Source organism: Sceloporus undulatus, chromosome 2, assembly GCF_019175285.1.
Source record: "Sceloporus undulatus isolate JIND9_A2432 ecotype Alabama chromosome 2, SceUnd_v1.1, whole genome shotgun sequence".
NCBI classification, from domain to species: domain Eukaryota; kingdom Metazoa; phylum Chordata; class Lepidosauria; order Squamata; family Phrynosomatidae; genus Sceloporus; species Sceloporus undulatus.
Window position 1 is genome coordinate 287,157,184 of NC_056523.1, and position 25,760 is coordinate 287,182,943.

At 38.0% G+C, this 25,760-nt stretch overlaps 1 protein-coding gene across 14 annotated transcripts in view; it reads right to left on the reverse strand.

The window, feature by feature from the left end:
- Positions 1 to 25,760, reverse strand: part of MSH3 (mutS homolog 3) — an 80,363-nt gene that overhangs the window by 44,931 nt on the left and 9,672 nt on the right. For all 14 annotated transcript variants that reach the window (XM_042448573.1, XM_042448572.1, XM_042448578.1 and 11 more), the window contains 3 exons: positions 25,304 to 25,446; positions 23,970 to 24,136; positions 5,625 to 5,740 (listed from right to left, as the gene is read on the reverse strand). In XM_042448573.1, the coding sequence (XP_042304507.1) occupies positions 5,625 to 5,740; positions 23,970 to 24,136; positions 25,304 to 25,446 (426 nt within the window). The remainder of the gene's footprint in view (positions 1 to 5,624; positions 5,741 to 23,969; positions 24,137 to 25,303; positions 25,447 to 25,760) is intronic.

Consider the following 25,760-nt stretch of genomic DNA (forward strand, 5'->3'; position numbering starts at 1 on the left):
AGCTCAAGGCTCCCACACTTTTCTTTGGAATAATGAGGAATATAGAGCAGCAGCCTGAATTTTTTTTATGAGGGTTGCACTTTGATGGTTCCTAATTCTAGCAGGTAGCTTACTTACTAATTAGCTTACTTGCTGTTTACCGCTATGATCTTTGGAATAGTGGTATATAAATAAAACAAATGATGAATGGGGCTATGAAAGGGATAATACCCCAAACATGGACACAATCAATAACGATTCTGATTCCAAAAGAAGATAAAGATTCGACAAATCCAAAAAACTATAGACCGATAGCATTATTGAATTCGGATTACAAAATTTTTGTGACAATATTGGCGGATAGATTAAAAAAAGTACTGAACAAGTGGATACATGCCGATCAAAGTGGCTTTCTCCCAGGCAGATTAATTAAAGATAACATTAGAAATTTATTAAATTTAATAGAAATTCATGAAAAAAAAATTGATAAGAAATTGGCTCTTTTTTTCATCGATGCGGAGAAAGCCTTTGATAATATCTATTGGGAGTTCATGTTTGGGGTATTAAAAAAAGTGGGGGTTGGAGAAAAATTTCAAAGTGCTGTAGAGGGAATTTATAAAAAACAAGAAACACAGATTTTAGTAAATGGGGAAAAAACCCCTCCATGCAAGATTTTTAAAGGTGTGAGACAGGGATGTCCTCTGTCACCATTACTATTTATATTATCCCTGGAAATGTTGTTAAATAAGATCAGACAGAATCAAATGATAGAAGGATTCAAATTAAAAGGGATGGAATATAAATTGCGAGCTTATGCGGATGATCTGGTCCTAACAATTGCAAACCCAAACGAGTGTATAGCACAAATGATAAATTTACTTAAAAAATTTGGAAAAGTCGCAGGATATAAGGTAAACGTTGAAAAAACCAGTATTTTGGCAATGAATTTGACGAGAGAGGAAAAGAGGTCCTTACAGGAAGAATCTGGATTTAAAATAGTTAGCTCAGTAAAATACCTTGGAGTCAATTTAACAACAAAAAATATAGAATTATTTAAAAATAATTATGAAAAAATGTGGAAAAGTATCAAAACAGATCTGGAAAAATGGGCTAAATTACAAACTTCATGGATGGGAAAGATCTCTATTATTAAAATGGCAGTATTACCGAAATTTATGTTTTTGTTTCAGAATCTACCCATAATTGGAAATGATAAAACATTTATGACATGGGATAAAGAAATTTCGAAATTTATCTGGGGAGGGAAAAAAGCAAGAATTAAAAACAAAGTTTTGCAAGATTCGGTCGAAAGGGGCGGATTGGCGGTACCAAACTTGAGGTGGTACTATTATGCCTGCGTGCTGGATTGGGTAGTAGATTGGCTCAGGCTGCAAAAAAAGAGGTTGATAAATTTAGAAAAAATTGATCTTAAATTTGGACTTCATGGATACTTATTCTTTGACAAAATAAAAGTAGACGCCAATTTCAATAATCACTTGATTAGAAAAAATCTTTTAAGAATTTGGAAAAAGTATCAAAACAAATGGTGTAGTAAATTACCATTATGGACATCTACAAACGAAGCATTATTCAAAAGGGAAGAATTGAAGAATAATTATTGTGTGACTTATAAAGACATAACAAAGATACAAAAAGGGAAGAGGATTATGAAAACCCAGGAAGAACTGATTAAGGAGGGGTACACATGTAGCTGGTTTACCTACAGACAATTGAGAGAGAGATTTATGTTAGATAATAAAGTATATGGTATTGGTCCAGCTGAGGCAGAGCTAGAAAAAATAATGACAACTCAAACAAAACAAATCTCTAATTTGTATAGTTTAATTAGGAAAGTTGAATTAGAACAAGAAGTAGTAAAGGAATTTATGGTTAAATGGGCACAGGACTTGGGGGAACAAATTCACCTTGAAGAATGGGAGAAACTCTGGAAGACGAAAATTAAATTTACACAAAGTGTGATGTTGAAAGAAAATGTCTATAAAACTGTCTACAGGTGGTATTTAACGCCATATAAGATCTCTAAGATGTTTAAAAATAACAGAAATAAATGTTGGAAATGTAAAAGAAAAGTAGGTACATATCTTCACTGTTGGTGGAGCTGTGATAAGGCAAAAAAATATTGGAAACAAATACACAAAGAAATTGGAAAAATTATAAAAATTAGGGGAAAAGCCACACCCAGGATGTATCTCTTAAACATAACGGACGCACAAGACCTAAATAAAGAAAAGGAAAGACTTCTCTTCTTCCTAACGATGGCTGCTAGAATCTCTCTTGCAAAATTTTGGAGACTAGAGGAAACACCGAATATAGAAGATTGGAGAATAAAGGTCATGGAGTATCTTGAAATGGATAAACTGACAATGCTACTTGGAAATGGCACCTTGGATGAATTTGGAAAAGTGTGGAATCCGTGGAAGGAATATTTAAAAAGAGAAAAGGGGGACTTTATACAGATGGGGTTTGATGAATAAGGTATGAGAAAGCAAAAAGAATTTCTCAGTGTTAGTAACTATATTAAGGGATATAAATAGGAAGGCGAGTAGTTTCTATAGAGGAATTTAAGGATTCTACGGAAAAGGAAATATAAGTGAGTAAACAGAGTTAGTAAAAGAATATAATAGTATACGCGAGGACACTGGTATTTAGCCTTAGGAAGGGATAGGATAAATGGAATTGATAGAAATAGTAATAATCAAAGTGAGATAAGGAAGAGAATCTATGTAATAGGATAGCTATTCAGGTGAATCAAAGTTACGGTATATAACTGTTTTATTGTTTTATATACTTGTAGAAATGTATATTTTTAGATGTTGAGATGTTGGAAATAAATTTAATAAAAAAAAAAAAGGAATAATGAGGAATAATGAGGAATATAGAGTAGCAGCCTGAATTTTTTTTATGAGGGTTGCACTTTGATGGTTCCTAATTCTAGCAGGTAGCTTACTTACTAATTAGCTTACTTGCTGTTTACCGCTATGATCTTTGGAATAGTGGTATATAAATAAAACAAATTATTATTATTATTATTAGATGTAGGATCGCTACATGTTTTTCTATTTCACAGGATTTTAGACATGAAATGAAGAATCTGTGAGAAATCTGACCAAAGTCTACTAGGGCTAATTACTGTACGTTTTGAGATGGATTTATGCCATGTGTGAATGAATTACTGAAATCTCCCCACCTGTACCATATTGGCTGTTTGCACTAGTTCTTGACACTGTTTCTGTTATGGTATCCAGATCTATTGAAACTTTTTTCTTCTCATGGATAAGACATGAAAAGAAACAATCATTACACTGAGAGTTGTCTCTGGATCTGGAGTACCCCTTACTTTCCCTGGATCTGTAAGAGGAATGGAAAGACAAATAAGGGATAGTCCCCATCTGTGACACCATTTTTCCTCCTTTAAGTTTTCTTTTTTTCATTGATTTCAAGTGTGAAATGAACTGGGGGATTTCTAAACAATGGAATACTCTCCAAAAGAAAGCAAAATATATTGGGTTTTCCTCCAACTTCTACTTGCCATGACTTGAACCTGATCTGACTCCATAATGCTAAAGATCCAGATTGTGCTCTGGCAAAGAATTGGACAACACTGCCTGGAATCTTTAACAAAAACAGTTGCGTTTATTTATACCTTACCATAACATTACATTGCCTTAGGGAACTCTCCTTCACTCACAGATATAAATGTTATGTCATGACTGCTGAAGGGGGCTGAGACAATATCTCAGGATCCTTCTAGAGAATAAAATACTTCTTGGGATATGAGGCACAGGCTGAAGCCAAAACCAGGACAATTAGTAGGATATCAGTCAGTGGTGATGTGACATATCCAATTTTGGTAGGTTATGGAATTTCTTAATTTTAACATTGCTAGATGGGAGGCAGCCAGTTTCCCATGAAACTCCATGAAAACTACTGTACTAAGAAAAGGCACATGTAAGAAGATGGTCTTCAAAATAATCTTCTGGGGTAAATTGTTGGATTAGCTGGGAGACCAAGGCTACTAAGAGCTAAAATCTTGGTGATTTTGGGAAGCAACAAGAGTAAATCCTCCACCTTAATAAATCTGAGGGATTTATTCGGTGCCATTCTCTCTTTGTTACATAATTCAAGTGTCCCCTTGCCAGAGGAAAGGGAGGGAAAGGAATCAACTCCATCCATCCATGAAAGAGTGAAGAGTGAAGGGTTGAAACCTTGCTGATTAAGGGCCTCCCTTTCTTAGCTTACAGTCTCCCCATCACAGACTGCTTGCTTCTTGAGTGGAGGGAAAGCACCTGGGACATTCCAATGCTATCTCCCTCCTTGGCCTCTGTTGGCATGCAGATGGAGACCTCCCAAGTCTAGTTTACTGACAGAAAGAGCAAAAAAAATCAAAAAAAAATCAAGGTGAATTGAAGAACAAGTAGTATAAGAAAAGAAAACTAGGGAAGGGAAGGAGATACAGAAGTAGTTGGCTTGACAAGCATGATACAGACAAATTACTTAATTAGAGGCAAGAAAAGAAGTTAGATGACTTTGGGCAGGTTGCTTTCTCAACGCTAGGGGGCACTCTAGTTAAACCTTATTGGTTATTTCACCTGCATGTCAGGTGAGCCCAGAAAGAACCTAAGGATACAATCTACATCAGATAGGCAACTCTGGGTACCATTTTTACCCTCCCCTAGACTTCAACAGATTGTTCCCAACCTTTTTATAAAATCCCAGTCCCCATGCAAAAAGAAAACAAAAAAATGCTATGGCTCTTGGAGTGTATCTACCCATAAATATCATTCTTCCTCTCCCCTCAATATTTTAGTCCTAAAATAGCCTTTCAGTTTTTTTTAAATCCACTATTTCAGGCCTAGGACAAGCTGGAGGATAATCTTAAATTATCAATCACACTTTAAGAGACTGGAGGATAGTCTTCAAATATCAATCACACTTCAACAGAAGCAAGAATGGCCACTTTTATGTGGAAATTTTATTCAAAATGGGGAAAGTATGAGGAGGCATACTTTGTCTATCCCTCCTCTGAATACTTCCTTAGGACTATGTACCACAGAACTCAATTGTGTTTGCTATTAAGCAGACAGGTATATAATTACACTGTAAAACACTAATGCCTACCAAAATTATTCCAGGACCAATATTGTTGAGAATTTTCAGGACTCCTTCTTTTGCTGCTTTTCCATCAGGCTCAAATGCGTTATTCAATCTACTAGTGCAAACTGAATTCTAGAATTATCCTTTGAGCTTCAATTTGAACAATTTGTGAATAAAAATGAGTTTTTGTATCAAGAAATATGAAATGGCCTTTTCTCTGTTGCTTGCACACTGCAGCAATGAACTCAGAAAAATTAACTGAGCTGGACCACATTGCCAGAAATCCTCCAGCCAACCAGTGGGAGTTGTGGTCCAAATCAGTAATGTTTCTAAGTTCTTCTGCTGTGCATTAGAATACTCTGTAGACACGGTAGCATGTTAATAGACATTACTTCAGAATATTTAATTTCACTTTATAGTATTGATAACTGTATGGCCAAAAAAAGTTAAATTTTATAAAACAATCAAGTCATCCTTAACTCATATAAAAGCAAAGCAAAGCATTCTCAAAGATTTTCAAAATTACGAACCTGTACTATCAAGTACTCGACTGTCGGTATAGAAATCAGTTATCAGTTGAAAAGCACTGATGTTCTCAGAAAGTTTGTTTTTCATCCTCTCTACTCGAATTCTATCACCCTGCAAACTGGGGAAAAAAAATTTTTTTTTTTCAAATTTCACTCTAATAATAAGCACTAACTCACAGTATTGGGATATCTCCTTGTTTTCTTCCACTATGCACAAACAAATTAAGGTTAAGGAATCCTTTATTTAAGATAATCTTTAAAAATCAAGTTTAGATATATATTTCCTCTATGCAGACTAATACAATGTCATTACAACTCAACAGATTTGATTCCTTAATAGTCGGCCTTCAATATCAGGTATTAAGTTGTTTTTCTCTATCTAAGCCCTCATACCTTTAAGAATAGCATTAACTACAGTTTCAGTCAGTTTAATAATATCCCAATCACTAAAACTCAAGATGAGTAATAACAGCTTATTAATGCATTATCATAACACTCTGAGGAAAGCTTTTTCTTTAATATGTAATATTACAAGTATCAAGAATAAACTCTGTGAAGAAGCTACGTATACCATCTGATAATCATTGCTCTTCTTCTGCTCTAACTCAGTTGAGGGAGAGTTTGCACGCTATAATGGTTATTTACTATTTTATACAATTTGAAGATTTTATTTTGATCTAAGATGTAAATTGTCCAGAGAATATTTTCTGACAGCAAGCCATCTAAATTTAATTAAGCAAACTAGCAAGTTCAGAAAAAGCAAAATCCAAAATGCAATGTGGGAGAAGAAAATTTCTTGGACTAATAGTAAAACACATCTAATCTCCAACTGAAATTAAGCACTTAAACCTTGGAGAGCCACCAGGCATAATGATTTTATAACTTTCAAATTGAACCTGGCTCCATACATACTGTAAAAAAAAAAAAACAACTTGCCCTTGCTTACATGAATTGTCCTTCACGTTGAGAAGAAAAACAGATGGAATAGATTTTGTTCTGCACTTATAGTTTGGACTGGGAATTCTAAGTACAGGCATCTGATATGTTAGGAACAAATACTAAGGAATGATGGGAAAGAGCCCAATCTGGCATGCAGTAATATTCTACTACATTTATTTTTACATGCCAAATTAACTGCTAGGCACTGCACTATAACAACATATTAACTCACACCAGTTGCACTGGCTGTGTGTTTGATTCTAGGGCCAAATTATTGTAGTACTAAACCTCTTAAAAGTTTGGGACCAAGTTATTTAGAGGACCACCTGGACCCATATAAATCTGCAGAGCATTCTGTTCAGCTGTGGAAATCATTGTTATATGCTTGGCTTGAAGTCAGCAACTAAAAAAGATAGATCCTTTTCCATCAGTAGCCCTGCATTTATGGACCTTCTGCCCAGCTCCTTGTCAGTTGTTTTGATAGCTTTCAAGGTGTTTTTATTTCAGGCTATTTTTAACTGAGATCAGCGTTGTATTTGTTCTTGGTGGACCTGTTTTAAAATCTTGGCTAGCTGAACAGAATGAAACTGAATACAGTCGGCCGTTCTTATACATGGATTTTTTATACACGGATTCAAGCATCCACAGTTTGAAAATGTTCAAAAAAATTATAAATTTCAAATGTCAAACCTTGATCTTCTATTTTTTATAAGGGACACCATTTTACTATGTCATTATATTTAATGGGACTTGAGCATACTCGGATTTTGTTGTACACGGGGGATCTTGGAAACAAACCCCAGCGTATAACAAGGGTCCACTGTATAATGGTCTGGTTTTCCAACCTCCACCCCACTAGGGTTGTGAGATATTATTTTCAACAGTTATATATTTTAAACTGATTTTACTATATTAATTATGTTACTTCAAGAAAACATCTCCTTTTGAAGTATAATCACTGTTGACCAACCAGGAAATAATGGCACCAGACACAGATAGTTGGATTAAACAAGGGTCATTTTATTGATTTATAAGCTATTTAAACTGCTTAAAACCTGGAAATAAACAAACTGACAGAGGGGGGAAGGGGGAACAACCTAGTGTGAACCTCTTACACCTCCCCAGCTATCCTTTGGGTGAAACAACAGACCCCAAAAACAATCCAAAGAGATGGGTTGCTATCTTGGACAGTTTTTATTTTATTTCTGAGCCCATCCTGGACCATCTGGAGCTTAAATATTTGGAAGGCCAAACCTGGAGTGCTCCCACCCCAAACCCATGACTTTGTAAGAGAGAGTCAACTCCAGATCAGTCCCAAAGGCAATCTCATTCCACCCCACAGGCAGTTCCAGAGACCAACCCTCCACCACAATGGGGTGCCAAGATGTACATCCATCTGATATATCCTCCCCACACTACCTGCCACAGACAAGGGACACACATCTGTTAATGATATTTATGCAAATGGTGAAATAATATGCAATGAAACTAAAATCCACACCTCTCCTTCTTTAGTTTTCATTAATATCCTTGACCTAATCAATTAAAGTCAGGTAAGTCTTGCTGAATGAAATGAAACTTAATTAGATATTGTTTACTGAACATCAAACTGGGCTACACCTATCAATAAATACAGTTTGCCCATGCCATATGCGAGAGATCCGTTCAGGACCCTCCCCCCATGTAAGGCAAATTTTGCATATGCTGCAGTCCCGCTGATTTGAATGGTGGTGCACACCTGTGTATGCGCCATTTTGTCCTTCAACGCTCGCCATCTGCATAAGCTTAAATCCGCATACAGCGTGGGCGTGTATGCTGAGGGAACACTATAATATCCTTAATTCATAATTATTGCAAGCAAGCTAGTGAAATGTGGGCTAGACAAGGTAACAGTTACATGGATTTGTAATTGGTTGACTGGCCGAACCCAAAGGGTGCTCAACAATGGCTCCTTTTCATCCTGTAGAGAAGTGACCAGTGAGGTCCCACAGGGCTCTGTCCTGGGCCCAGTACTATTCAACATCTTTATCAATGACGGATGACATAATTGGGGGCATACTTATCAAATTTGCAGATGACATGAAATTAGGAGGGGTAGCTAATACGCCTGAGGACAGGATCAAAATTCAAAATGACCTGAATAGACTTGAAAGCTGGGCTAAAGCTCACAAAATGAATTTCAACACGGAGAAATGTAAGGTACTGCACTTAAGGTGGAAAAATGAAATGAACAGATATAGGCTGGGGGACATTTGGCTGAATGAAACTACATGTGAAAGGGATCTAGGAGTCCAAGTGGACCACAAATTGAACATGAGTCAACAGTGGGATGCGGCAGCTAACAAGGCCAATGCAATTTTAGGCTGCATCAATAGAAGTATAGTGTCTAGATCAAGGGAAGTAATAGTCCCACTATATTCTGCTTTGGTCAGGCTCCACCTGAAATATTGTGTCCAGTTCTGGGCACCACAATTTAAAAAGGATGTTGAGAAACTGGAGTATGTCCAAAGGAGGGTGACTAAAATGGTGAAGGGTCTGGAAACGATATAGCCCTATGAGGAACAACTTAGGGAGCTGGGGATGTTTAGCCTGGAGAAGAGAAGGTTAAGGGGTGATATGATAGCCCTGTTTAAATATTTGAAGGGATGTAATATTGAGGAGGGAACAAACTTGTTTTCTGCTGTTCCAGAAACTAGGACCCAGAACAATGGATGCAAGCCCCAGGAAAAGTGATTCCACCTCAACATTAGGAGGAACTTCCTTACAATAAGGGCTGTTCAACAGTAGAGAAAACTCCCTTGGAGTGTAGTGGAGTCTCCTTCCTTGGAGATCTTTAAACAGAGGCTGGATGGCCATCTGTCGGGGATGCTTTGATTTATATTTCCTGCATGGCAGGGGTTTGGACTGGATGGCCCTTGCAGTCTCTTCCAACTCTATGATTCTAATTCACCACAATGAATAAAACCCCTGACAAAGTGTATTAATAATAATAAATTATCCCCCAACCACATATATCAATGCTCTTAAATCCCCAAATCAGTTGAAAAGATTAAATAAGTAATCCCCAAAATTAATCAAAACCCGCTACAGTGTTAATCAAAATCAACACATCCATTAACCTGACTGGATAGAAAATGTTCCCCTGCTAGATGACCCAAGATGGCTGTGCCCAGCCCAGATGGAAAATAGTACCCTGCTAGATGGTCTAGGATGGCAGCGCACAGCACAGAAAATCTGGAGAAACAGCCAGACATAAAGGACGGCAGGAAAAAGACATGAAGTGCAGAACAGATGATGAAGAAGTACAACTACGAAGCAAAGGAAATGAATACCACATCCAAAGCCCAACAGAATTTGCTCTAACCTGATCATGGGCTGTGCAACTGAATAGCTACACGCACACACACACACACACACACACACACTGTGTGCCACGCAGCTGCATCCAGGGACACACACATTCACACAACAGAGAGAAGAAATATCACAAATGGGACAGAGAGAGAGGGAGGGTGGGTGGGTTGTGGACACACACAGCTTGCCCACTGCTGCAGACAAACAACCGTGCAACTACTCCTTCGTCACAAACACACATCAGTCAACCAATCCATTCCATAACTGATTAAATAACTCTCAGCAATGGCGACAATTCAGCCTGCTGACGTCTACTCACTGGAATTCACTGCAGAGAGACTTGCTGCTGTTCACTCACCAAAACTGCAAAGAGATTGCCCTAGTCATGTCACCTCATCTGACCCATCAGAACAAGAAAATCATCATCTCATCTCCATTCATGGAGGCCAACAAAGATGCCTCATCCGTCACAGCAGCCTTGCTGAGCAGTTTGGAGACCGATTGTTTTAAATAAATAATGTAATTCAACTGACAAGTCAAGACAAGACACATTAGGGACAAAAGCTTAGGAGAATGAATCAGGAAAAGCCAAGACTAGAAGATGCTTCCTAAGAAGACATTCGGATCTAAAAGCAGGGAAGTATGTCAGACATCAGGAAGAAGAGCAATCCATGATGAGGAACTAGATAACTACAACAGAAAACAAATGGATGGAAAGGGGTAGAGGAGGGATAATCTAGGTCAGGAGGGAAGAACACACAGAGTTAGGAATCACCTTGTCTTTCAGATCTTGCTGTGCTGCAAGTGCCAGCAACCCAAGCCATCACTGCTAATGCTGGTAATTATAGTGTTACAACACTTGGAAGGCCATATGATTCCCAAACTTGATACACAGCTAGCAGGGCATAATAGTTTGACTCTGGAGATTAAGGTGGAATTCCACACTCAGCCATGAAAACCCATTGGCAAGTCACACAGTCTAAGAGAACCCTATGAAAGTTTTGCCTTAGGGTTGCCATAAGTCCGAAACAATTTGAAGGCACACAACAACAACATATGGAGACATGTGAACTTAAGCCCAAGAGACTTAAAAATGAAGTTTAATAAGAGAGGAAACAAATTAAGAGAACTTTGCAAAAGCAGCGTGTTATTCCTATTCTAGATGTCAGCAACAGGAAACATTCTAATCAAACAGAATGTTCTAAACAAACAAGACTATTAGATGTTTGAAAAAATGAGAATTTGATAACTGATTCAATACATAGGAAAAACATACTAAAGAAAACTGCAAGTGGAGAAATAAAAACACATTTCTAAGCTGTTGGGCTGTACTACACTGCACACTGTACTACACACTATCTGCACAGTACACACCATCACTGAGTGCGCCACTATTCTTCGCCATGTTTCTCCAACACCCAGTATATAAGTAACACAGAACAGAAATTCACTCTCCCACTGAAAGGAAAGGTACTGCCTACTTACATATGAATTAAAAATTGACATGACTTTACAAACACTCCAAACAGCCTTTGAGCTTTTCTTTCAAAATGTTTACAATGTAGCTTTAACTTTATAATAGTTTGGATGATGCAACCATAACACACATTAGACATTTGCACACAAGATCAATCAACTGGAATTATGTTTTTATAGCATTCCACTATATTTTAGCCACTGCTCATTTTGCAAAGAAAAAAATTCTAAATGGAAGCACTCTAATTGTTTCATCAACTAAGAGGGTGTAATATAAACCAAACTACTTGAAGATCCACCAGGTACAAGCAAGTTTTAAATACAGTACTACTCCCCTACATTTTGACATTGGTTTTGCAATCTCCTCAATATAAGGTATTGGACAGCAAGCAATGGACAGCTGGCTATGCAATTACTCTTCTAATTAATGTTTCCTTTTAAAAGTTAATACGGATTTAAGAAGCCACTGACAGCTAGGAAAATGCCATTGCCAATTTTCCAATTAATCGTTTTAAGCTTTTCTGTAGATTAATGAAAATATTTTTAAGTACATGGATCTTGCAATTACTCAAACAATTCCACGGAGATCCACCATTTAAGTTCCGATCCCTTAGGTATTGAAACCCTGCCCCCTGCCCACCAGTTTCTGAAGAAGAGATCGTGTCTACTATTAATGGTCTGAAAAATAACAAAGCTCCAGGGGAGGACTTCTTACCAGCAGAATTATACAAACATTTTAGTGATTGGAGGGTACCAATTTTGACAGGTTTGTTCATGCATATAAATAATGCTTGTCAGAAACCAGTTGGTTGGAAGATAGCTATAGTGATCCTCATTTATAAGGATCCCAGTAATTATAGGCCAATTAGCCTAATAGGTATCGTTGCCAAAATTTACACGACGTTCCTTTTGAACAAACTGGAAAGCTGGGTTAATGATAATGGAATTCTAACAGAAGAACAAGCAGGATTTAGACAGAAGCAATCTACCACTGATAACTGTTTTATTCTAAGCCATAAGATTGCCAAATATACCAGCAAAGAAAAACATCTATATGCTGCTTTGATAGATCTTTCTGCAGCATTTGATACAGTGAATAGAATAAAAATTGAATTGTGATTGTTGTTATTAATAAAAACCCTTTATACAGATACTGTACCTGTTTGAGAGTGAGATTTGGATTAAATGGAGCCATGACAAATAAAATCGATACATACAAAAGGGTAAGACAAGGGTGCTTATTAGCCCCCTCATTATTTAATTTATATATTAATGACCTGCCATCTGAAATGAAAGATTCTACAGTCCATATGTCAACAGTCCTACATACTCCTTGTAATACTTTGCTTTATGCTGATATGATATTGTTATCATACTTGCAAGTAGGTATGCAAAGACTGTTAAAAAGACTTAGTTGTTAGTGTCAGAATAATTTTCTAACTATTAACAAATCTAAGTCAAACATAATGGTATTTGGTAAACAAATGCAGAGACACAGATGGCAATTAGAGGGCGAGCCAATAGATCATGTAAAGAGCATCTCCTATCTAGGTGTAACATTCTCAGAAAATGGATCCTGGTCATGCCATCATCAAAGAAGTTCGCTTAGAGCAAAGGCTCATTTGAATCTCATACAGTACTTCAAACTAAACATTTACAAGTACCCTGACTTTCTAACCACAATAATTAATATACAGTATATAAAGCTAAGGTTACACCTATGCTTTCATATGCAGCAGAAGTTTGTGGTCTAAATCCCATTTCAGTAGTAGAACTAGCACACTCAACATCTGAGATGTATATTGGGTGTAGATAAGAAGACATCTGTGGCTGCTGTTAGAGCTGAACTAGAAATATATTCAATTCATTCGCAAGCCAAAATCAAAGTGTTTAATTACTGGTGTAAAATCAATGAAATGGAGCCAGATACCATTAGAACAGTCCCAATCACATCTTCTTGGTTTATGCAAATAACAAACTTTATAATGAGCTGTGGTCTTCCTGTAACTTGAACAGTTAATGATCAAGCAAAAAAGGTTGTGAGACAGAGAGTCCTAGATATCAAGGCCCAAAAAGATATAGCCACCCTTAGTAAAGTAGGCAATTTAAAATGGCTGAGCCGATTAAAACACACTTTTCAAAGAGCTAATTATCTAAAAATACAAATGCCAAAATACCTGAGGGAGGTATTTACTTGAGCTAGATTTGATCAGCTTGACACTATGGTAAGATATGGAAGATTTAATGTTGTTCCTTACAATGAACAAAATTGTATTTGTGAAGAATGAGAAATTGAGGATTTAGTTCATATTCTATTCAAGTGTAAGTTGTACCAACAGGAAAGAGACCAGTACCTTGGTCCCTATATCAAACAACCAATGTTCTGGGATACCCATGTCAGAACTTCTTATTTCATGAGTGGTCAAGATTCAAAAATATCTACTACCACAGCTCGGTTTCTATGTAAAGCAATACAGTTGAGAGCTAGATATATGGAGACAATTGGGGTAGACCAGGGGTAGGCAACCTTTTTGAGCCGGGGGCCGGGTTGCTGTCCCTCAAACAACTGGGGGCCGAAGCCAAAAAATAAATAATTAAATAATTTGTTTTACAAATTAAATATATAAATAAACCAGGACAAATGTAGGACAAAATTTTCAAATGGAAGACACTTTTTTAAAAAAATGGAGGACACATGAAAAAATTTGCTGATTTTTAAAAAAAATGTTAATATAAATGCATGTTTTTGAGGCTTCTATAGACAATTGCCCCCCAAAGGTCCCGGCGGCAATCGGCGGCAGGACCGGGCTGGGGCCGGTCCCAAGGCCTCGCCGGGCCGCATCCGGCCCGCGGGCCGCAGGTTGCCTACCCCTGGGGTAGACTGTAGAGGTAATGAGGAATTTTGTTGTGTGATTGATGTTCAGTCTTTCATTTTATGTACTATTATTTTAAAGCTGTAACTTTTTTCCTCTCTCTTTTACTCCTTTTTGTATTTTAAATATTTTATATAGATTTTTATAATCAGTTTTATAACTGTTTCCTTTTGGGTAATGTACTTATATTGTATGGCATTCACATGATATCTATACAGTATTTTATCCATATTTTAGGTTTATTATAATAATAAAAATTTATTTATGTTTCCCCGCCTTTCCCAATGGATCGAAGCGGGGTTACAGACTACTTGAAATTATACAATTATATTTTAGCTGTTACTAATTTCTATAGAACTTCTATAGAATTTTATAGCATGCTTTACCTGCTTTTGTGTTATTTTGAGATGGCCTAAGGGCTAATCAATAAACATTGATTACTTATAAAATCATAATCATTACTCTTCTTAATGATTCTACACATTTAAATACATACTATATATGTGTGTTTGTATGTGTTGTCTATCTTTCTACACAATTAGGTGATCGCATTTACATGTTTTCTGCAGTTCTATTAATTGTAAATAAACAGGCAAGTTTTAACTTACTTTTATTTAAACACAGGAAAGCAAGGGCAAAGACAGAGTTGCAAGAGTGAAAATGTCAAAGAACATTTAGGACATGGTATTATACAGTAATGCTACAATTGGTCTTCTTATACACGGATTTTTTATACACGGATTCAAGCATCCAGAGTTTGAAAATACTCTAAAAAAGTATAAATTTCAAATATCAAACCTTGATTTTCAATTTTTTATAAGGGACAACATTTTGCTCTGCCATTATATTTAATGGGTCTTGAGCACACATGGATTTTGTTATCCATGGGGGATCCTGGAACCAAACCCCAGTGTATAACAAGGATCCACTGTACTTAAAGTGGTGGTCCATAACCCAGTGCCAGTCAACAAGCCATCAACTGTCCTGGGCCCAGTGCTATTCAACATCTTTATCAATGACCTGGATGACAGAATTGGGAGCATACTTATCAAATTTGCAGATGATACCAAATTAGGGGGAATAGCTAATACCCCAGAGGACAGGATCAAGATTCAAAATGACCTGAATAGACTAGAAAGCTGGGCCAAAGCTAACAAAATGAAATTCAACACGGAGAAATGTAAGGTATTGCACTTAGGGCGGAAAAATAAAATGCACAGATATAGGATGGGTGACACCTGGCTGAATGAAACTACGTGTGAAAGGGATCTAGGAGTCCAAGTAGACTACAAGTTGAACATGAGTGAACAGTGTGATGCGGCAGCTAAAAAGGCCAATGCTATTTTAGGCTGCATCAATAGAAGTATAGTGTCTAGATCAAGAGAAGTAATAGTGCCACTGTATTCTGCTCTGGTCAAGCCCCACCTAGAATATTGTGTCCAGTTCTGGGCACCACAATTCAGAAAGGACATTGAGAAACTGGAGTATGTCCAAAGGAGGGCGACAAAAATGGTGAAGGGTCTGGAAACCATGCCCTATGAGGAACGACTTAGGGAGCTGGGGATGTTTAGCCTGGAGAAAAGAAGGTTAAGAGGTGATATGATAGCCCTGTTTAAATATTTGAAAGGATGTCATATTGAAGAGGGAGCAAGCTTGTTTTCTGCTGCTCCAGAGAACAGGACCCGGAACAATGGATGCAAGCTACAGGAAAAGAGATTCCACCTGAACATTAGGAGGAACTTCCTGACAGTGAGGGCTGTTCGACAGTGGAATGCACTCCCTCGGAGGGTGATAGAGTCTCCTTCCTTGGAGGTCTTTAAACAGAGGCTGGATGGCCATCTGTCAGGGATGCTTTGATTTGGATTTCCTGCATGGCAGGGGGTTGGACTGGATGGCCCTAGTGGTCTCTTCCAACTCTACGATTCTATGATTCTATAACTGCTAGTCCCTGGGGACTTTCACAGAAAGGAAGAAACCATTGTAACCAACAGGCTCAAATACAGTACAGGTACATAGTTTTTGTTATTAACCACACTTGAGTTGATCTTGACCCATGACGACCCTGTATATGAGGCATCTCTAAGACTCCCTGTTCTCCACTGCTCTGCTTAGTTCCTGCAAACCCATACCTGTGACCTCCTTAATAGAGTCCATCTATCTACTGGTATTCAAATATAGCACATGGGGGGAGGGGGCAGTTGTCATCAGAAAGGCTTAAGAAGCAATGCTTTACAGGACAGAAACATCAATCAGTGCTGTGTAGTGGCGAGAGTGATGTTTTTGGAGTCTGGAAAACTAGATTCAAATTCCTGCTCAGTTAACAGATTTTATTGGAGGATTATGGATCTTGGTTTGGCCATGCAGCTTCCTACGATTTTTTAGAGATGTTTCTGCCTATCCACTTGCTAATTCCTCATTTCCCTCTCCCATGATCCATTCCCTAAACATACAGGCAGCAAGTGTCTAGAGAGACTGGGATGAGGCAACACATAAATTAATCCAGCCAGCCCAGGTCATGCACAGGTAATCCAAGAAGTTAATTGAAGATGAAGGAAAGCACAGGGCCAAGGTGTCAGCCAGTCCATAAATCAATACACAAAGCCAATAGTCCAGATAACCAGACCCAAAAAGGGAGAGACAGAGTAATTAAATGGAGCCAGCCGAGAAATCTAGACTCCCAAAAAACACATAAACACCAAGCACACGTCCAGTGAAAGAGAATTAACAGCTGCAAGTAATGAGGACTCCCAGCAGCTGCTGGAAGATAAGGAGCTGCCTTTGGACACCAGGTGCTTGATTAGCACTGTTTCCTATTTAATAGAATTGGCTCTTACAAAGCTGCTTCTTCTCCCTTTGTTTCAAAAGGCAAGGGTGTTTCGTCAAGAGTCTATTAAGTCTTGCAGAGGAAGCACCTCAGCTTTTCAGAGGGAGCCAGAAATTCCTTGCAATTCAACTCTTCTGCATCAGATTCCTGAAATTCCAGATAGCAAATCATGAAAATTTTCCACACTCATAAGGTGGCAGCCTGGCTCAGATCTTGACTTGCAGTTAATTCAGCCTCCACAGTGACACTGGATCTGACCAAGTGTGCCACCTAAATCTGGTCCGTGTCCTGCTCAGTTGACTAAGGTTTTTAAGGTCAATTTTTTAACTAAAATTTCTAGACTTGTATATGAGTATATACAGTAGTTATAAGTGGTGAAGTGCCAACAGCTGAACTTGTACAGTGCAGGAATCTAGGCAGTATACAGATGGAATTTAACATGAAAGTAGAAAGAATGAGGCCTAACTTGCCAGCAATAATCTCACTCTTTTCTTTAGAAAGGGTTATAAAAACCTCCTTCTAATCACAAGTGGATAGTACAGCCTAAGCATATCAAAGAACAAACCAGAGAAACAGTAATAACCATAATAAACCTGAATGTGGTACATTTCAGACCAACAAAGTACACTCATCTCTCAACATTTGCTGGTGTTAGGGGCACAGGACCCCCGTGAATGTGGAAAAACCACAAATAACAAAAACACCATGTTTTTACCTGAGAGAACACCTCTCTAAGAATCTCTAGATCCTCCAGTGCAACTTTGTGGTCAACATCTGCCAGACACTGACCATAGAATTGCGATGGAGGAGCAATAAATGCCTAAAGGAGTGTTCTCTCTAGGAATCTCTAGATCCTCTAGTGTAACTCTGTGATCAACATCTGGCAGACATTGACCACAGAATTGCGCTGGATGGAGCTATAAATGCCTAGTGAAGTGTTCTCTCAGGGAATCTCTAGGTCCTTCAGTGCAACTTTTGGTTAAAGTTGACCATAGAGTTGTGCTGGAGGATCTAGATATTCCTAGAGAGAGAACATAATAAAATCCATAAATAATCAAATCTGCAAAAGTCAAAGCTGCAAATGTTCAGGGATGAGTGTACTGTTTTAGACAGTAGAACCACAATATTTGTTTATCTCTCATTCTTGATAGCACACATTTAAACTTTACCATGATTTAATTCCCAAGACTTGTTAAATAACTCACTTAGGAAGCTGTCCAAAGATTGCCAGTCCTCTAGAAAATTGGAAGAGTTTAATTCACATCAATTAGGGCTGCAAATCAGGATTTCAGATATTTAAGTAACTGTGATTAGACTTTTCTTTTATTAAAGAGCTTTATTCATTGAGTATCTTCCTTGCCCTTATTTAACATTATAAAAACTATTATACATTACTGATAATGCATACGTTACAAAAGGTTATGCTATAGTGAAGCAGAATAATTTGTAACCATCATTCTGTGATTTGAATTAACTGATTAACAGTCCAGTTATCATTAGCTATAGTTAACTGAAACGAAGAGTGGGGAGCAACACCAACCTGTCATTGGAGGAGGGAGTAGCCCCACACTTAATTTGGGCTCTGCGTTGATTCCAAATTTTGCTTTGTTTGTTTGTGGTTATAAAACATTTTGATCCATATTTCAGACTTAGAAAAATTTATACAATCTTCATAAGACTTTAGAATATTTAAACAATCCTGCAAAAAAAAATCCTAAGCAACTTATATAAACATTTTATGCTATTTCTAGACTTTAAACTATGAAAGTTCCTATTGTGACAGTACTCCACTATTCAGATTATTAAAATGTATGCATATTTTATGCTCCCCCCCCCCCAATATGAGTATTTTCTTTTATCTGTTGGGTTCTGAACAACTAAGAACAAAAGATTTTATGGGAAGTAAAAAGAAGAGATGTATTAGAACTGGAAGGCATCCAGAAATTAAATATAAATCTGAATTGAAAGTAACCTAAACTGATTCAGCTCACAACACCACAGTCTAACTATGACAAGCTATCAAACCATTTAGGCTGCAGCCGTCATGGGCAAGCCAGGAGCTGAGAACCATGAACCACAGAAACAATGGACAAACCAGGAGAATCCTTCCAGTTCAGGGGAAGAGGTCCATTCTGGGCCTTTGTATCCTGAACAGCTTGATGCTACATCATCTATCTCACAAGGCAGTCACACATTAAAAAAACCAAAAGCTTCATGTTTTAAATGGCAATTGCTCCTATGTAAGCAAGACACAGCCATCCAACCTGGTATTATTTCACTAGGATGCTGCAGTGTGAGATTGTTAGTAGTGGAAGATTCCCTTTTGAGATCCACAAAAGTAGCTTCTCAAGGCACTGATAAAAAGCAAATCCTATGATGTTGGTTCTAGGAATAGCAATGTGAAAGACTGCTGAAGATTTTGTCACTACAAGCCTGTTACATTAAAGGAATAGGAGGAATGTTGATGTTTCCTGTAAAAAGGCATTCTACAGGAGTTGTTTGGTTATGGACTCAATCCCTTCCTACTGCTACCCAAAAGTCACAAATCAGGAACTGCAGTATCATGAACTGGGCATTTGCTCACTTTATTACTGTGGTAGGTTACCAAAGAAGGGAACAGTTCAGTGAACCTCACTGTCACATTTCTTTGCCACCAGTGAAAGATCTAAAAAATAATAACACAAGAAACCAAAGAGAAAGGCACTGAATGAAACAAATGAGCAGTGGAGAGGCGGCTATCAAAAGTGCCAAAATTTACTCATGGCTGAAGTGTTTAGAAAGCAAAATTTCTTTCCTGCTAAGAAATTAACAATCGGCAAAAGAAAGCCCTTAACTTTCTCATAACGTTCTTTGATTAAAAATGGCAAGGCAATTACCCGGCTTGGCAACAAGGAATTGGCTCCAGCTGGTCCTATACAGTGGCTGGTTCTGCCCTGGCTGCCTAAAAATGCAAGATCAGTAATGAATCAAATCAAAGGCTAATCTCGCCAGAATATTGTTTGTTCAGTAACCAACCACTTGCTTAACAGAAACCCAAAAAGAGGACATGCATTTTAATAATTCTATTCCCCTCATTTGCCAGAAAATTGGTACTGAGCTATACTGGCTCTGTTCATAATACAGTCAGAACTCCATATTCACAGGGGATCCATTCCAGACCCACCCCCTCACCCCTGTGGATAAGAAAATCCATGCATGCTCAAGTCGCATTAAAAGTAATGGCAGCGTGTGTGGCTCTGTGAGTGCAGGCACATGCACATATCAACATTAACCAGAACAGGGACTTGCTGTCTGTGGATAGTTAAATCTGTGGATGACACATCCACCAGTAAGGAGAGTGGACGACATATAACCTTCATGTCTAGTAGCCATCATCAGCATTATCCTTGATGATCTTCTTCATCAATCAGGAACATAATATGCTGTTGTACTGTAAGGATATCTGTTTGTTTGGCCAACTGCCTCTTTTATAACCTTCAGATAAACAGCTTTACAATGAGAAGGGAAAGACAAAAGAAAAATTGAAGGAAAAAAGAATGGCTCAACTGATACATCAAATGAAAGATACCTTACAGTTCACACAGACTGAAACAATTGGAAGTCTACTAAAAGGAGACTTAACATTATTAGTAGCAGACTCTCCTGGAATACAGGGATAATTAATAGGTCAAAAATCCAGCTAAATGAAAAATTAAGGCATAGAGTTAGGAAAAAAATTCAGTGCCAAAAATGCAGAACAGAATCCTTCAAGGCAGAGTTTACTTCCAATTCCAGCAAGGTTAAATAATTGGTATCAGAAATGTAAGTAAAACACCCACAGAGAAGCCAGTAGGTAAATTGTCTGATGAAGAAGATAGAATAATTCTTTTAAATAGATATCTGAGACATGTGAAGTTGGCTATAAAGAAACTGTTTAAAAGCCTAACAAAGTGACAAAAGAATGAAAGTGACAAATGAATGAAAACAACTGACATAGGCAAACTGTTGATGAGAAATGGCAAACAAAACCTACAGAACAGTGTGACAAACCTTAATACTGCATTATATTTTTTCCATGTCTACATTCCCAAGATTATTGCTGTTTGCCAAAACAGAGGACGTTCTCAATAAACTACTCATATAGCCATCTCACTCCTATCAGTACAGTAGGTAAAAAGATGCTTTAAGACAGCAGTGCTTCCTGTGCCTTTAAACCTTTACACAAACCAAATTTCAATGTATAAGAAGAAACAAACTAGAGCAGTGGTTCTTCAACTTTCTCCCCCTAGGCCCAGTTTATATCTACAGGCACATGTCATCCCCCCACCACTTGATGTAATATATGAATTAAAATACTTTGTTTTTTAGTATTTGTATTTCCACGCACAGAGTTATGTATACTCGCATGCTAACATTTTATAAGGAATTAACATAGTTCAAATTAGAACGTTTTTATTTCAATAAATTCAATACTCAAGCTCAACACAATGTTTATACCAGATGTGATGCATGTGTTTGTTTCTGAGCACAAAGTTTACTAAAACTAGGGTTCATTCTTTCCTCCTCCTTGCTGCAAGGATGTCTCAGCAAGATTTTAAATCCCTTCCCATATGAAATGTATGCCTAATTCCCAAGAGAAGAAAGAAAGCCAAGAAAGCTATTGAACTGATCACTCTATTTTCCTGTGGAATGTGCCCAATGAAAATATTTGGGGGAAAAAACCCAGAAACATTATAGGAGACACTAATCAAAAATGGAAATCTATAGGACCCTCTAGTGGTGAAGTGCTTTTTTATCTCAATAAATATCACTAGTTGTGTATGTGCATTTTTTTAATCCCCAGTTAAAACCAGGAAAAAATGGATTCTGTCTCTGAGGCCTGGAGCGGGTGGGCAGGAAGGAGAGGCCTGAAACCACTCTGGCCACAAGTTGATCGGGACCACAGCAACTGCACAGCCCACTCCAAAAGCAGGCCACTGCCACTGGCCCCAACCTGTGCCGCTGGGGGCTGAATTATCCCTGGTTCCTTTTTGCTCTGGTCCAAAAGACCAGGCTACAGCATCAGAGCCCCCAAAGCACCTAAAAGCCGCTTCTTTTGGCCCATCTGTTCCAGGCCAAATTTATGTTAACTGTCTACATCAGCTATCAGTATGCAAAGGGATTCTGCAACACTCCTGAAACTAACTGAATGACAGAATTTAATAGCATGAGCTTTCACAGATTTGAGCCTATTTTCCTCAGATGCATGTGGTGGAGTGGAAAGCTTCCTGGGCTTCCTGGCTCTTCAGGAGATGTCGGAGATTATTTGACCACCCTAGCTCTCCATCATGTTCCTGAACTCTGTGCTTGATCTGGACTGTATTTATTGACTCTGGATGCTGTTTACCTGACTTGGACACTGCTGAACTCTGTTTGGGACTTAAGGCTTGTATTTACTATAGTAAAGTAAGTGCTGAACTGTAAGCTGCTCTGTGACTGTGTTTGCTCATTAACTGATGGCTACAAGCCGTGTAGAATTAGCCTTTGGCTAGTTGCCAGACTGTATTAGGGACAACTAGATGAATTGGGAAATGTATCTCTTGTTCTCAACAGAGAGAGCTATCTTGAAAATTGTGAATGATGACTAGGGGAGTACCTCCTTTAGGACCAGTCTAGACCACACACAATGATAATTAAAGGAAATGGCATTCACAAGGATAATAGTACTGTAATAATATGAACATGAATGCTCATCAAAATAGTACAACTGAGAGAATCTTTTGATCAGGATATCTTTGGTCCTGGTCCTGGGGGCCATGACCATCTCTCAACTATGGTGAACAAGAACAGTATTAATTCTAACATTCTTCTCACTCCTGATGACCAGACACATTACAAATCTTAGCCTTTGAGAGTGAACTGAGAGGACATCTTGCTAAGCAGGTGAAAGTTCTGCAACAGAGGTAACTGAGGTCAGGATAGTAGATACCAAAGGGAGTGTTCAGATTAGAACCTCTTGAATTAAGATGTCAAATGACTTATTTTGGTTCTCTCTTTCTACATAGATCATCTTCAGCCATTTACCGTTACAGGCTCTATTCTAAGGTTCAAGTACCGTTACAGGCTCTATTCTAAGGTTCAAGTAAGGGATTTCCAATCAATTGCATCATTATCACTACCATACCAAGAATTAAGATGCAGCCTTGGTACAAACCATAGTTAAACTCAGTGGTTACCATATACTGTACAATTTATAAACTACTGGTTGTGACATAGTAATGAATAATTCTACAAACTGTACTGTATGTTCCCAAGTCAGCAGACCTGTTTCCCTACACTTGTCCAGTAAAGGTTGAACAGAAGCAATGATGGGGTGTAATCTCTAAAATAAGACATTTATCTTGTTGATCTGATGAACAAAGCTTACAGCCACAATCAATACACTGTTGAAAGAGAGGTCATAGAGCTGTGGACTTAAATCTTGCAAATTAAATATTATCATCTCTGCTGACAAAATAACTTTACATAAAGATTTTTTGGGGGATGGGAATGAAGACAACAAATGAGGAAAAGTATCTCAGGTAAAACGTAGAAAGACTGGGCTACAGATACTATTACTGTGATAGACAACGTAGGAGATGACCTCTAAGATATGTGCGTAAGGAATGGAAGGAATACTACTAGAATGCTTTGCTATCTAGATTCTAAAAGTCAGTCTGCACAAATACTGACCTATATGTATTAATGCACGAATTTATAGATGGAGAACTATGAATATCTTAATTACAATTTTCTATTTCTTTCTCAGCATATTTTCTGGGCTTTCTGTTCAGTTTTCATATTGTCTTGCTGTTGTGGTTTGGGCTAATCTCAAGTACTGGTACCAATGTTGAAAACATAGCATCAGATTTCAGATTGACCTACCTTAGGGAAGTGATAGCACTGATAAGTTTTTCAGTTTGATCTGACACATCCTTAGGAAGAATAATCTCAACAGGCTGTAGGCGTAAAATTAAACTTTCCAGTTCTAAGCGAGCTGCAGAATCCTGAAAACTGTCAAAAATAATTTCTCCTGTAGTAGGCTGGACAGCCTGAAAAAAAGAAAGAATTAGATAGATTATACATAGATTAAAATTGCTGTATTTGTAGTAATAATTGGTTAATAAACATTGACTAATAAGACTATCCAGCTCATAAGGTTCTTTGTTCTCCCCTCTAGAGCTGTGTTAGGGATAGTGTGGCCCCCTTTAATGTGGTCCTCCAAGGGTCAGTGACTATCCAAAAATATTTTTCAGAAAAACACATTTTTATTCAAAATTCTCCCATGTCCTCTATATTAAGCTTGATATGGGGTTTGTTTTACCAAAACCATAATTGAGTTCTAGTCACATTTTGTTTTTGGGGGGGGGAAAGGGAAAAAAGAAAAGGCCTCTTTTGGAGGACATTTTGCATAAACAAAAATATAATCATTCATAAATATTTTGCAGATGGAGTAACAGCCCTCCAAGCATGTGTGGCCCCTAGACCTCAGATTGCTGACAACCCCAATTTATGAAACACAACATAGCTATCAAACACAAACATGGAGAAGTGAAAGAGAAGTTTAATGCAGTTTAAAATCTTTGGAGAAAAGTTTGCTTTACTGCTTGGCCCACACCTAATTTAAAAAAAGAAAACAAAAATATTTAAAGTAGTAACCGTGGAGAGCTTTCAAGCGCAATCGCCCCAGAACGGGTGGTGGGGAGAGGGAGTGTGTGGAAGCAGTTAGTCAGAAAGGATCTAGCAACCCCTTCCCAGCTTCAGGCACACAGAGAGAGCTCTGCACCCTTTCAGCAGCTTTTTCTCCCCAGGCAGGCAAGACTCTTGTGTGACTCAAAGTGGAAAGGGGTTGCTAGATTCCTTTGACAAACTGCTTCCATGCTCTCCATCGCCCTTGGATCTGGGGCGACAGCTCTCAATAGTTCTCCATGAAGTCTGAGCTGCTGGAGGGTAGGAAGAGCGTGAACTCGTTTTAAGCAGCCTCAGGCTTTAAAAGGGGGTGGCAGCTACACATATTCTTCATAATTCCCCTCGGGGAGCCTCCCAGCTGCCTGAGGAGCCTTCCTGGGAGGGAGCCCTGCTCCACCTCCACTGTATTTGCAGTTTTTTCACTTTCACGGGGGTCCTGCGTCCTTAACCCCCGTGAATGGAGATGGCTGACTGTACAAACAGGAACCCCAAAAGTCTCAAGACCACAAAAATTCTTCAAGAATACTTACCACCATGCCTATGTGAACATTTTGATTCTTATCCTTTATATTTTCTTTGCTTTCCGAGATACAGAGGAGATAATTATCACAGACATCAGATGGTATTTCTTCAGCATCCACAGGATTATTCAATTTCAGCAGAGGATTCACATTTAACAAATGTTAAGGAAAACTAGTTTTCTACACAGTTCTTTGATAAACCAATACCATATTTTCCGGCGTATAAGACGACTGGGCGAATAAGACGACCCCCAACTTTTCCAGTTAAAATAAAGAGTTTGGGATATACTCGCCATATAAGACTACTCTTCTTCCAATGCACACCAAATAAAAATTTAAAAAACCATCAGATTTGATTTCAATATGGTAATTTTAATTCAGATGCTTATGACATGCAGGTACTTAGCAGGAAACCTTGTTGTATACAAAGCCTGCTTGGATTGGTCAGCTCTCCCTGCCTGCCCAG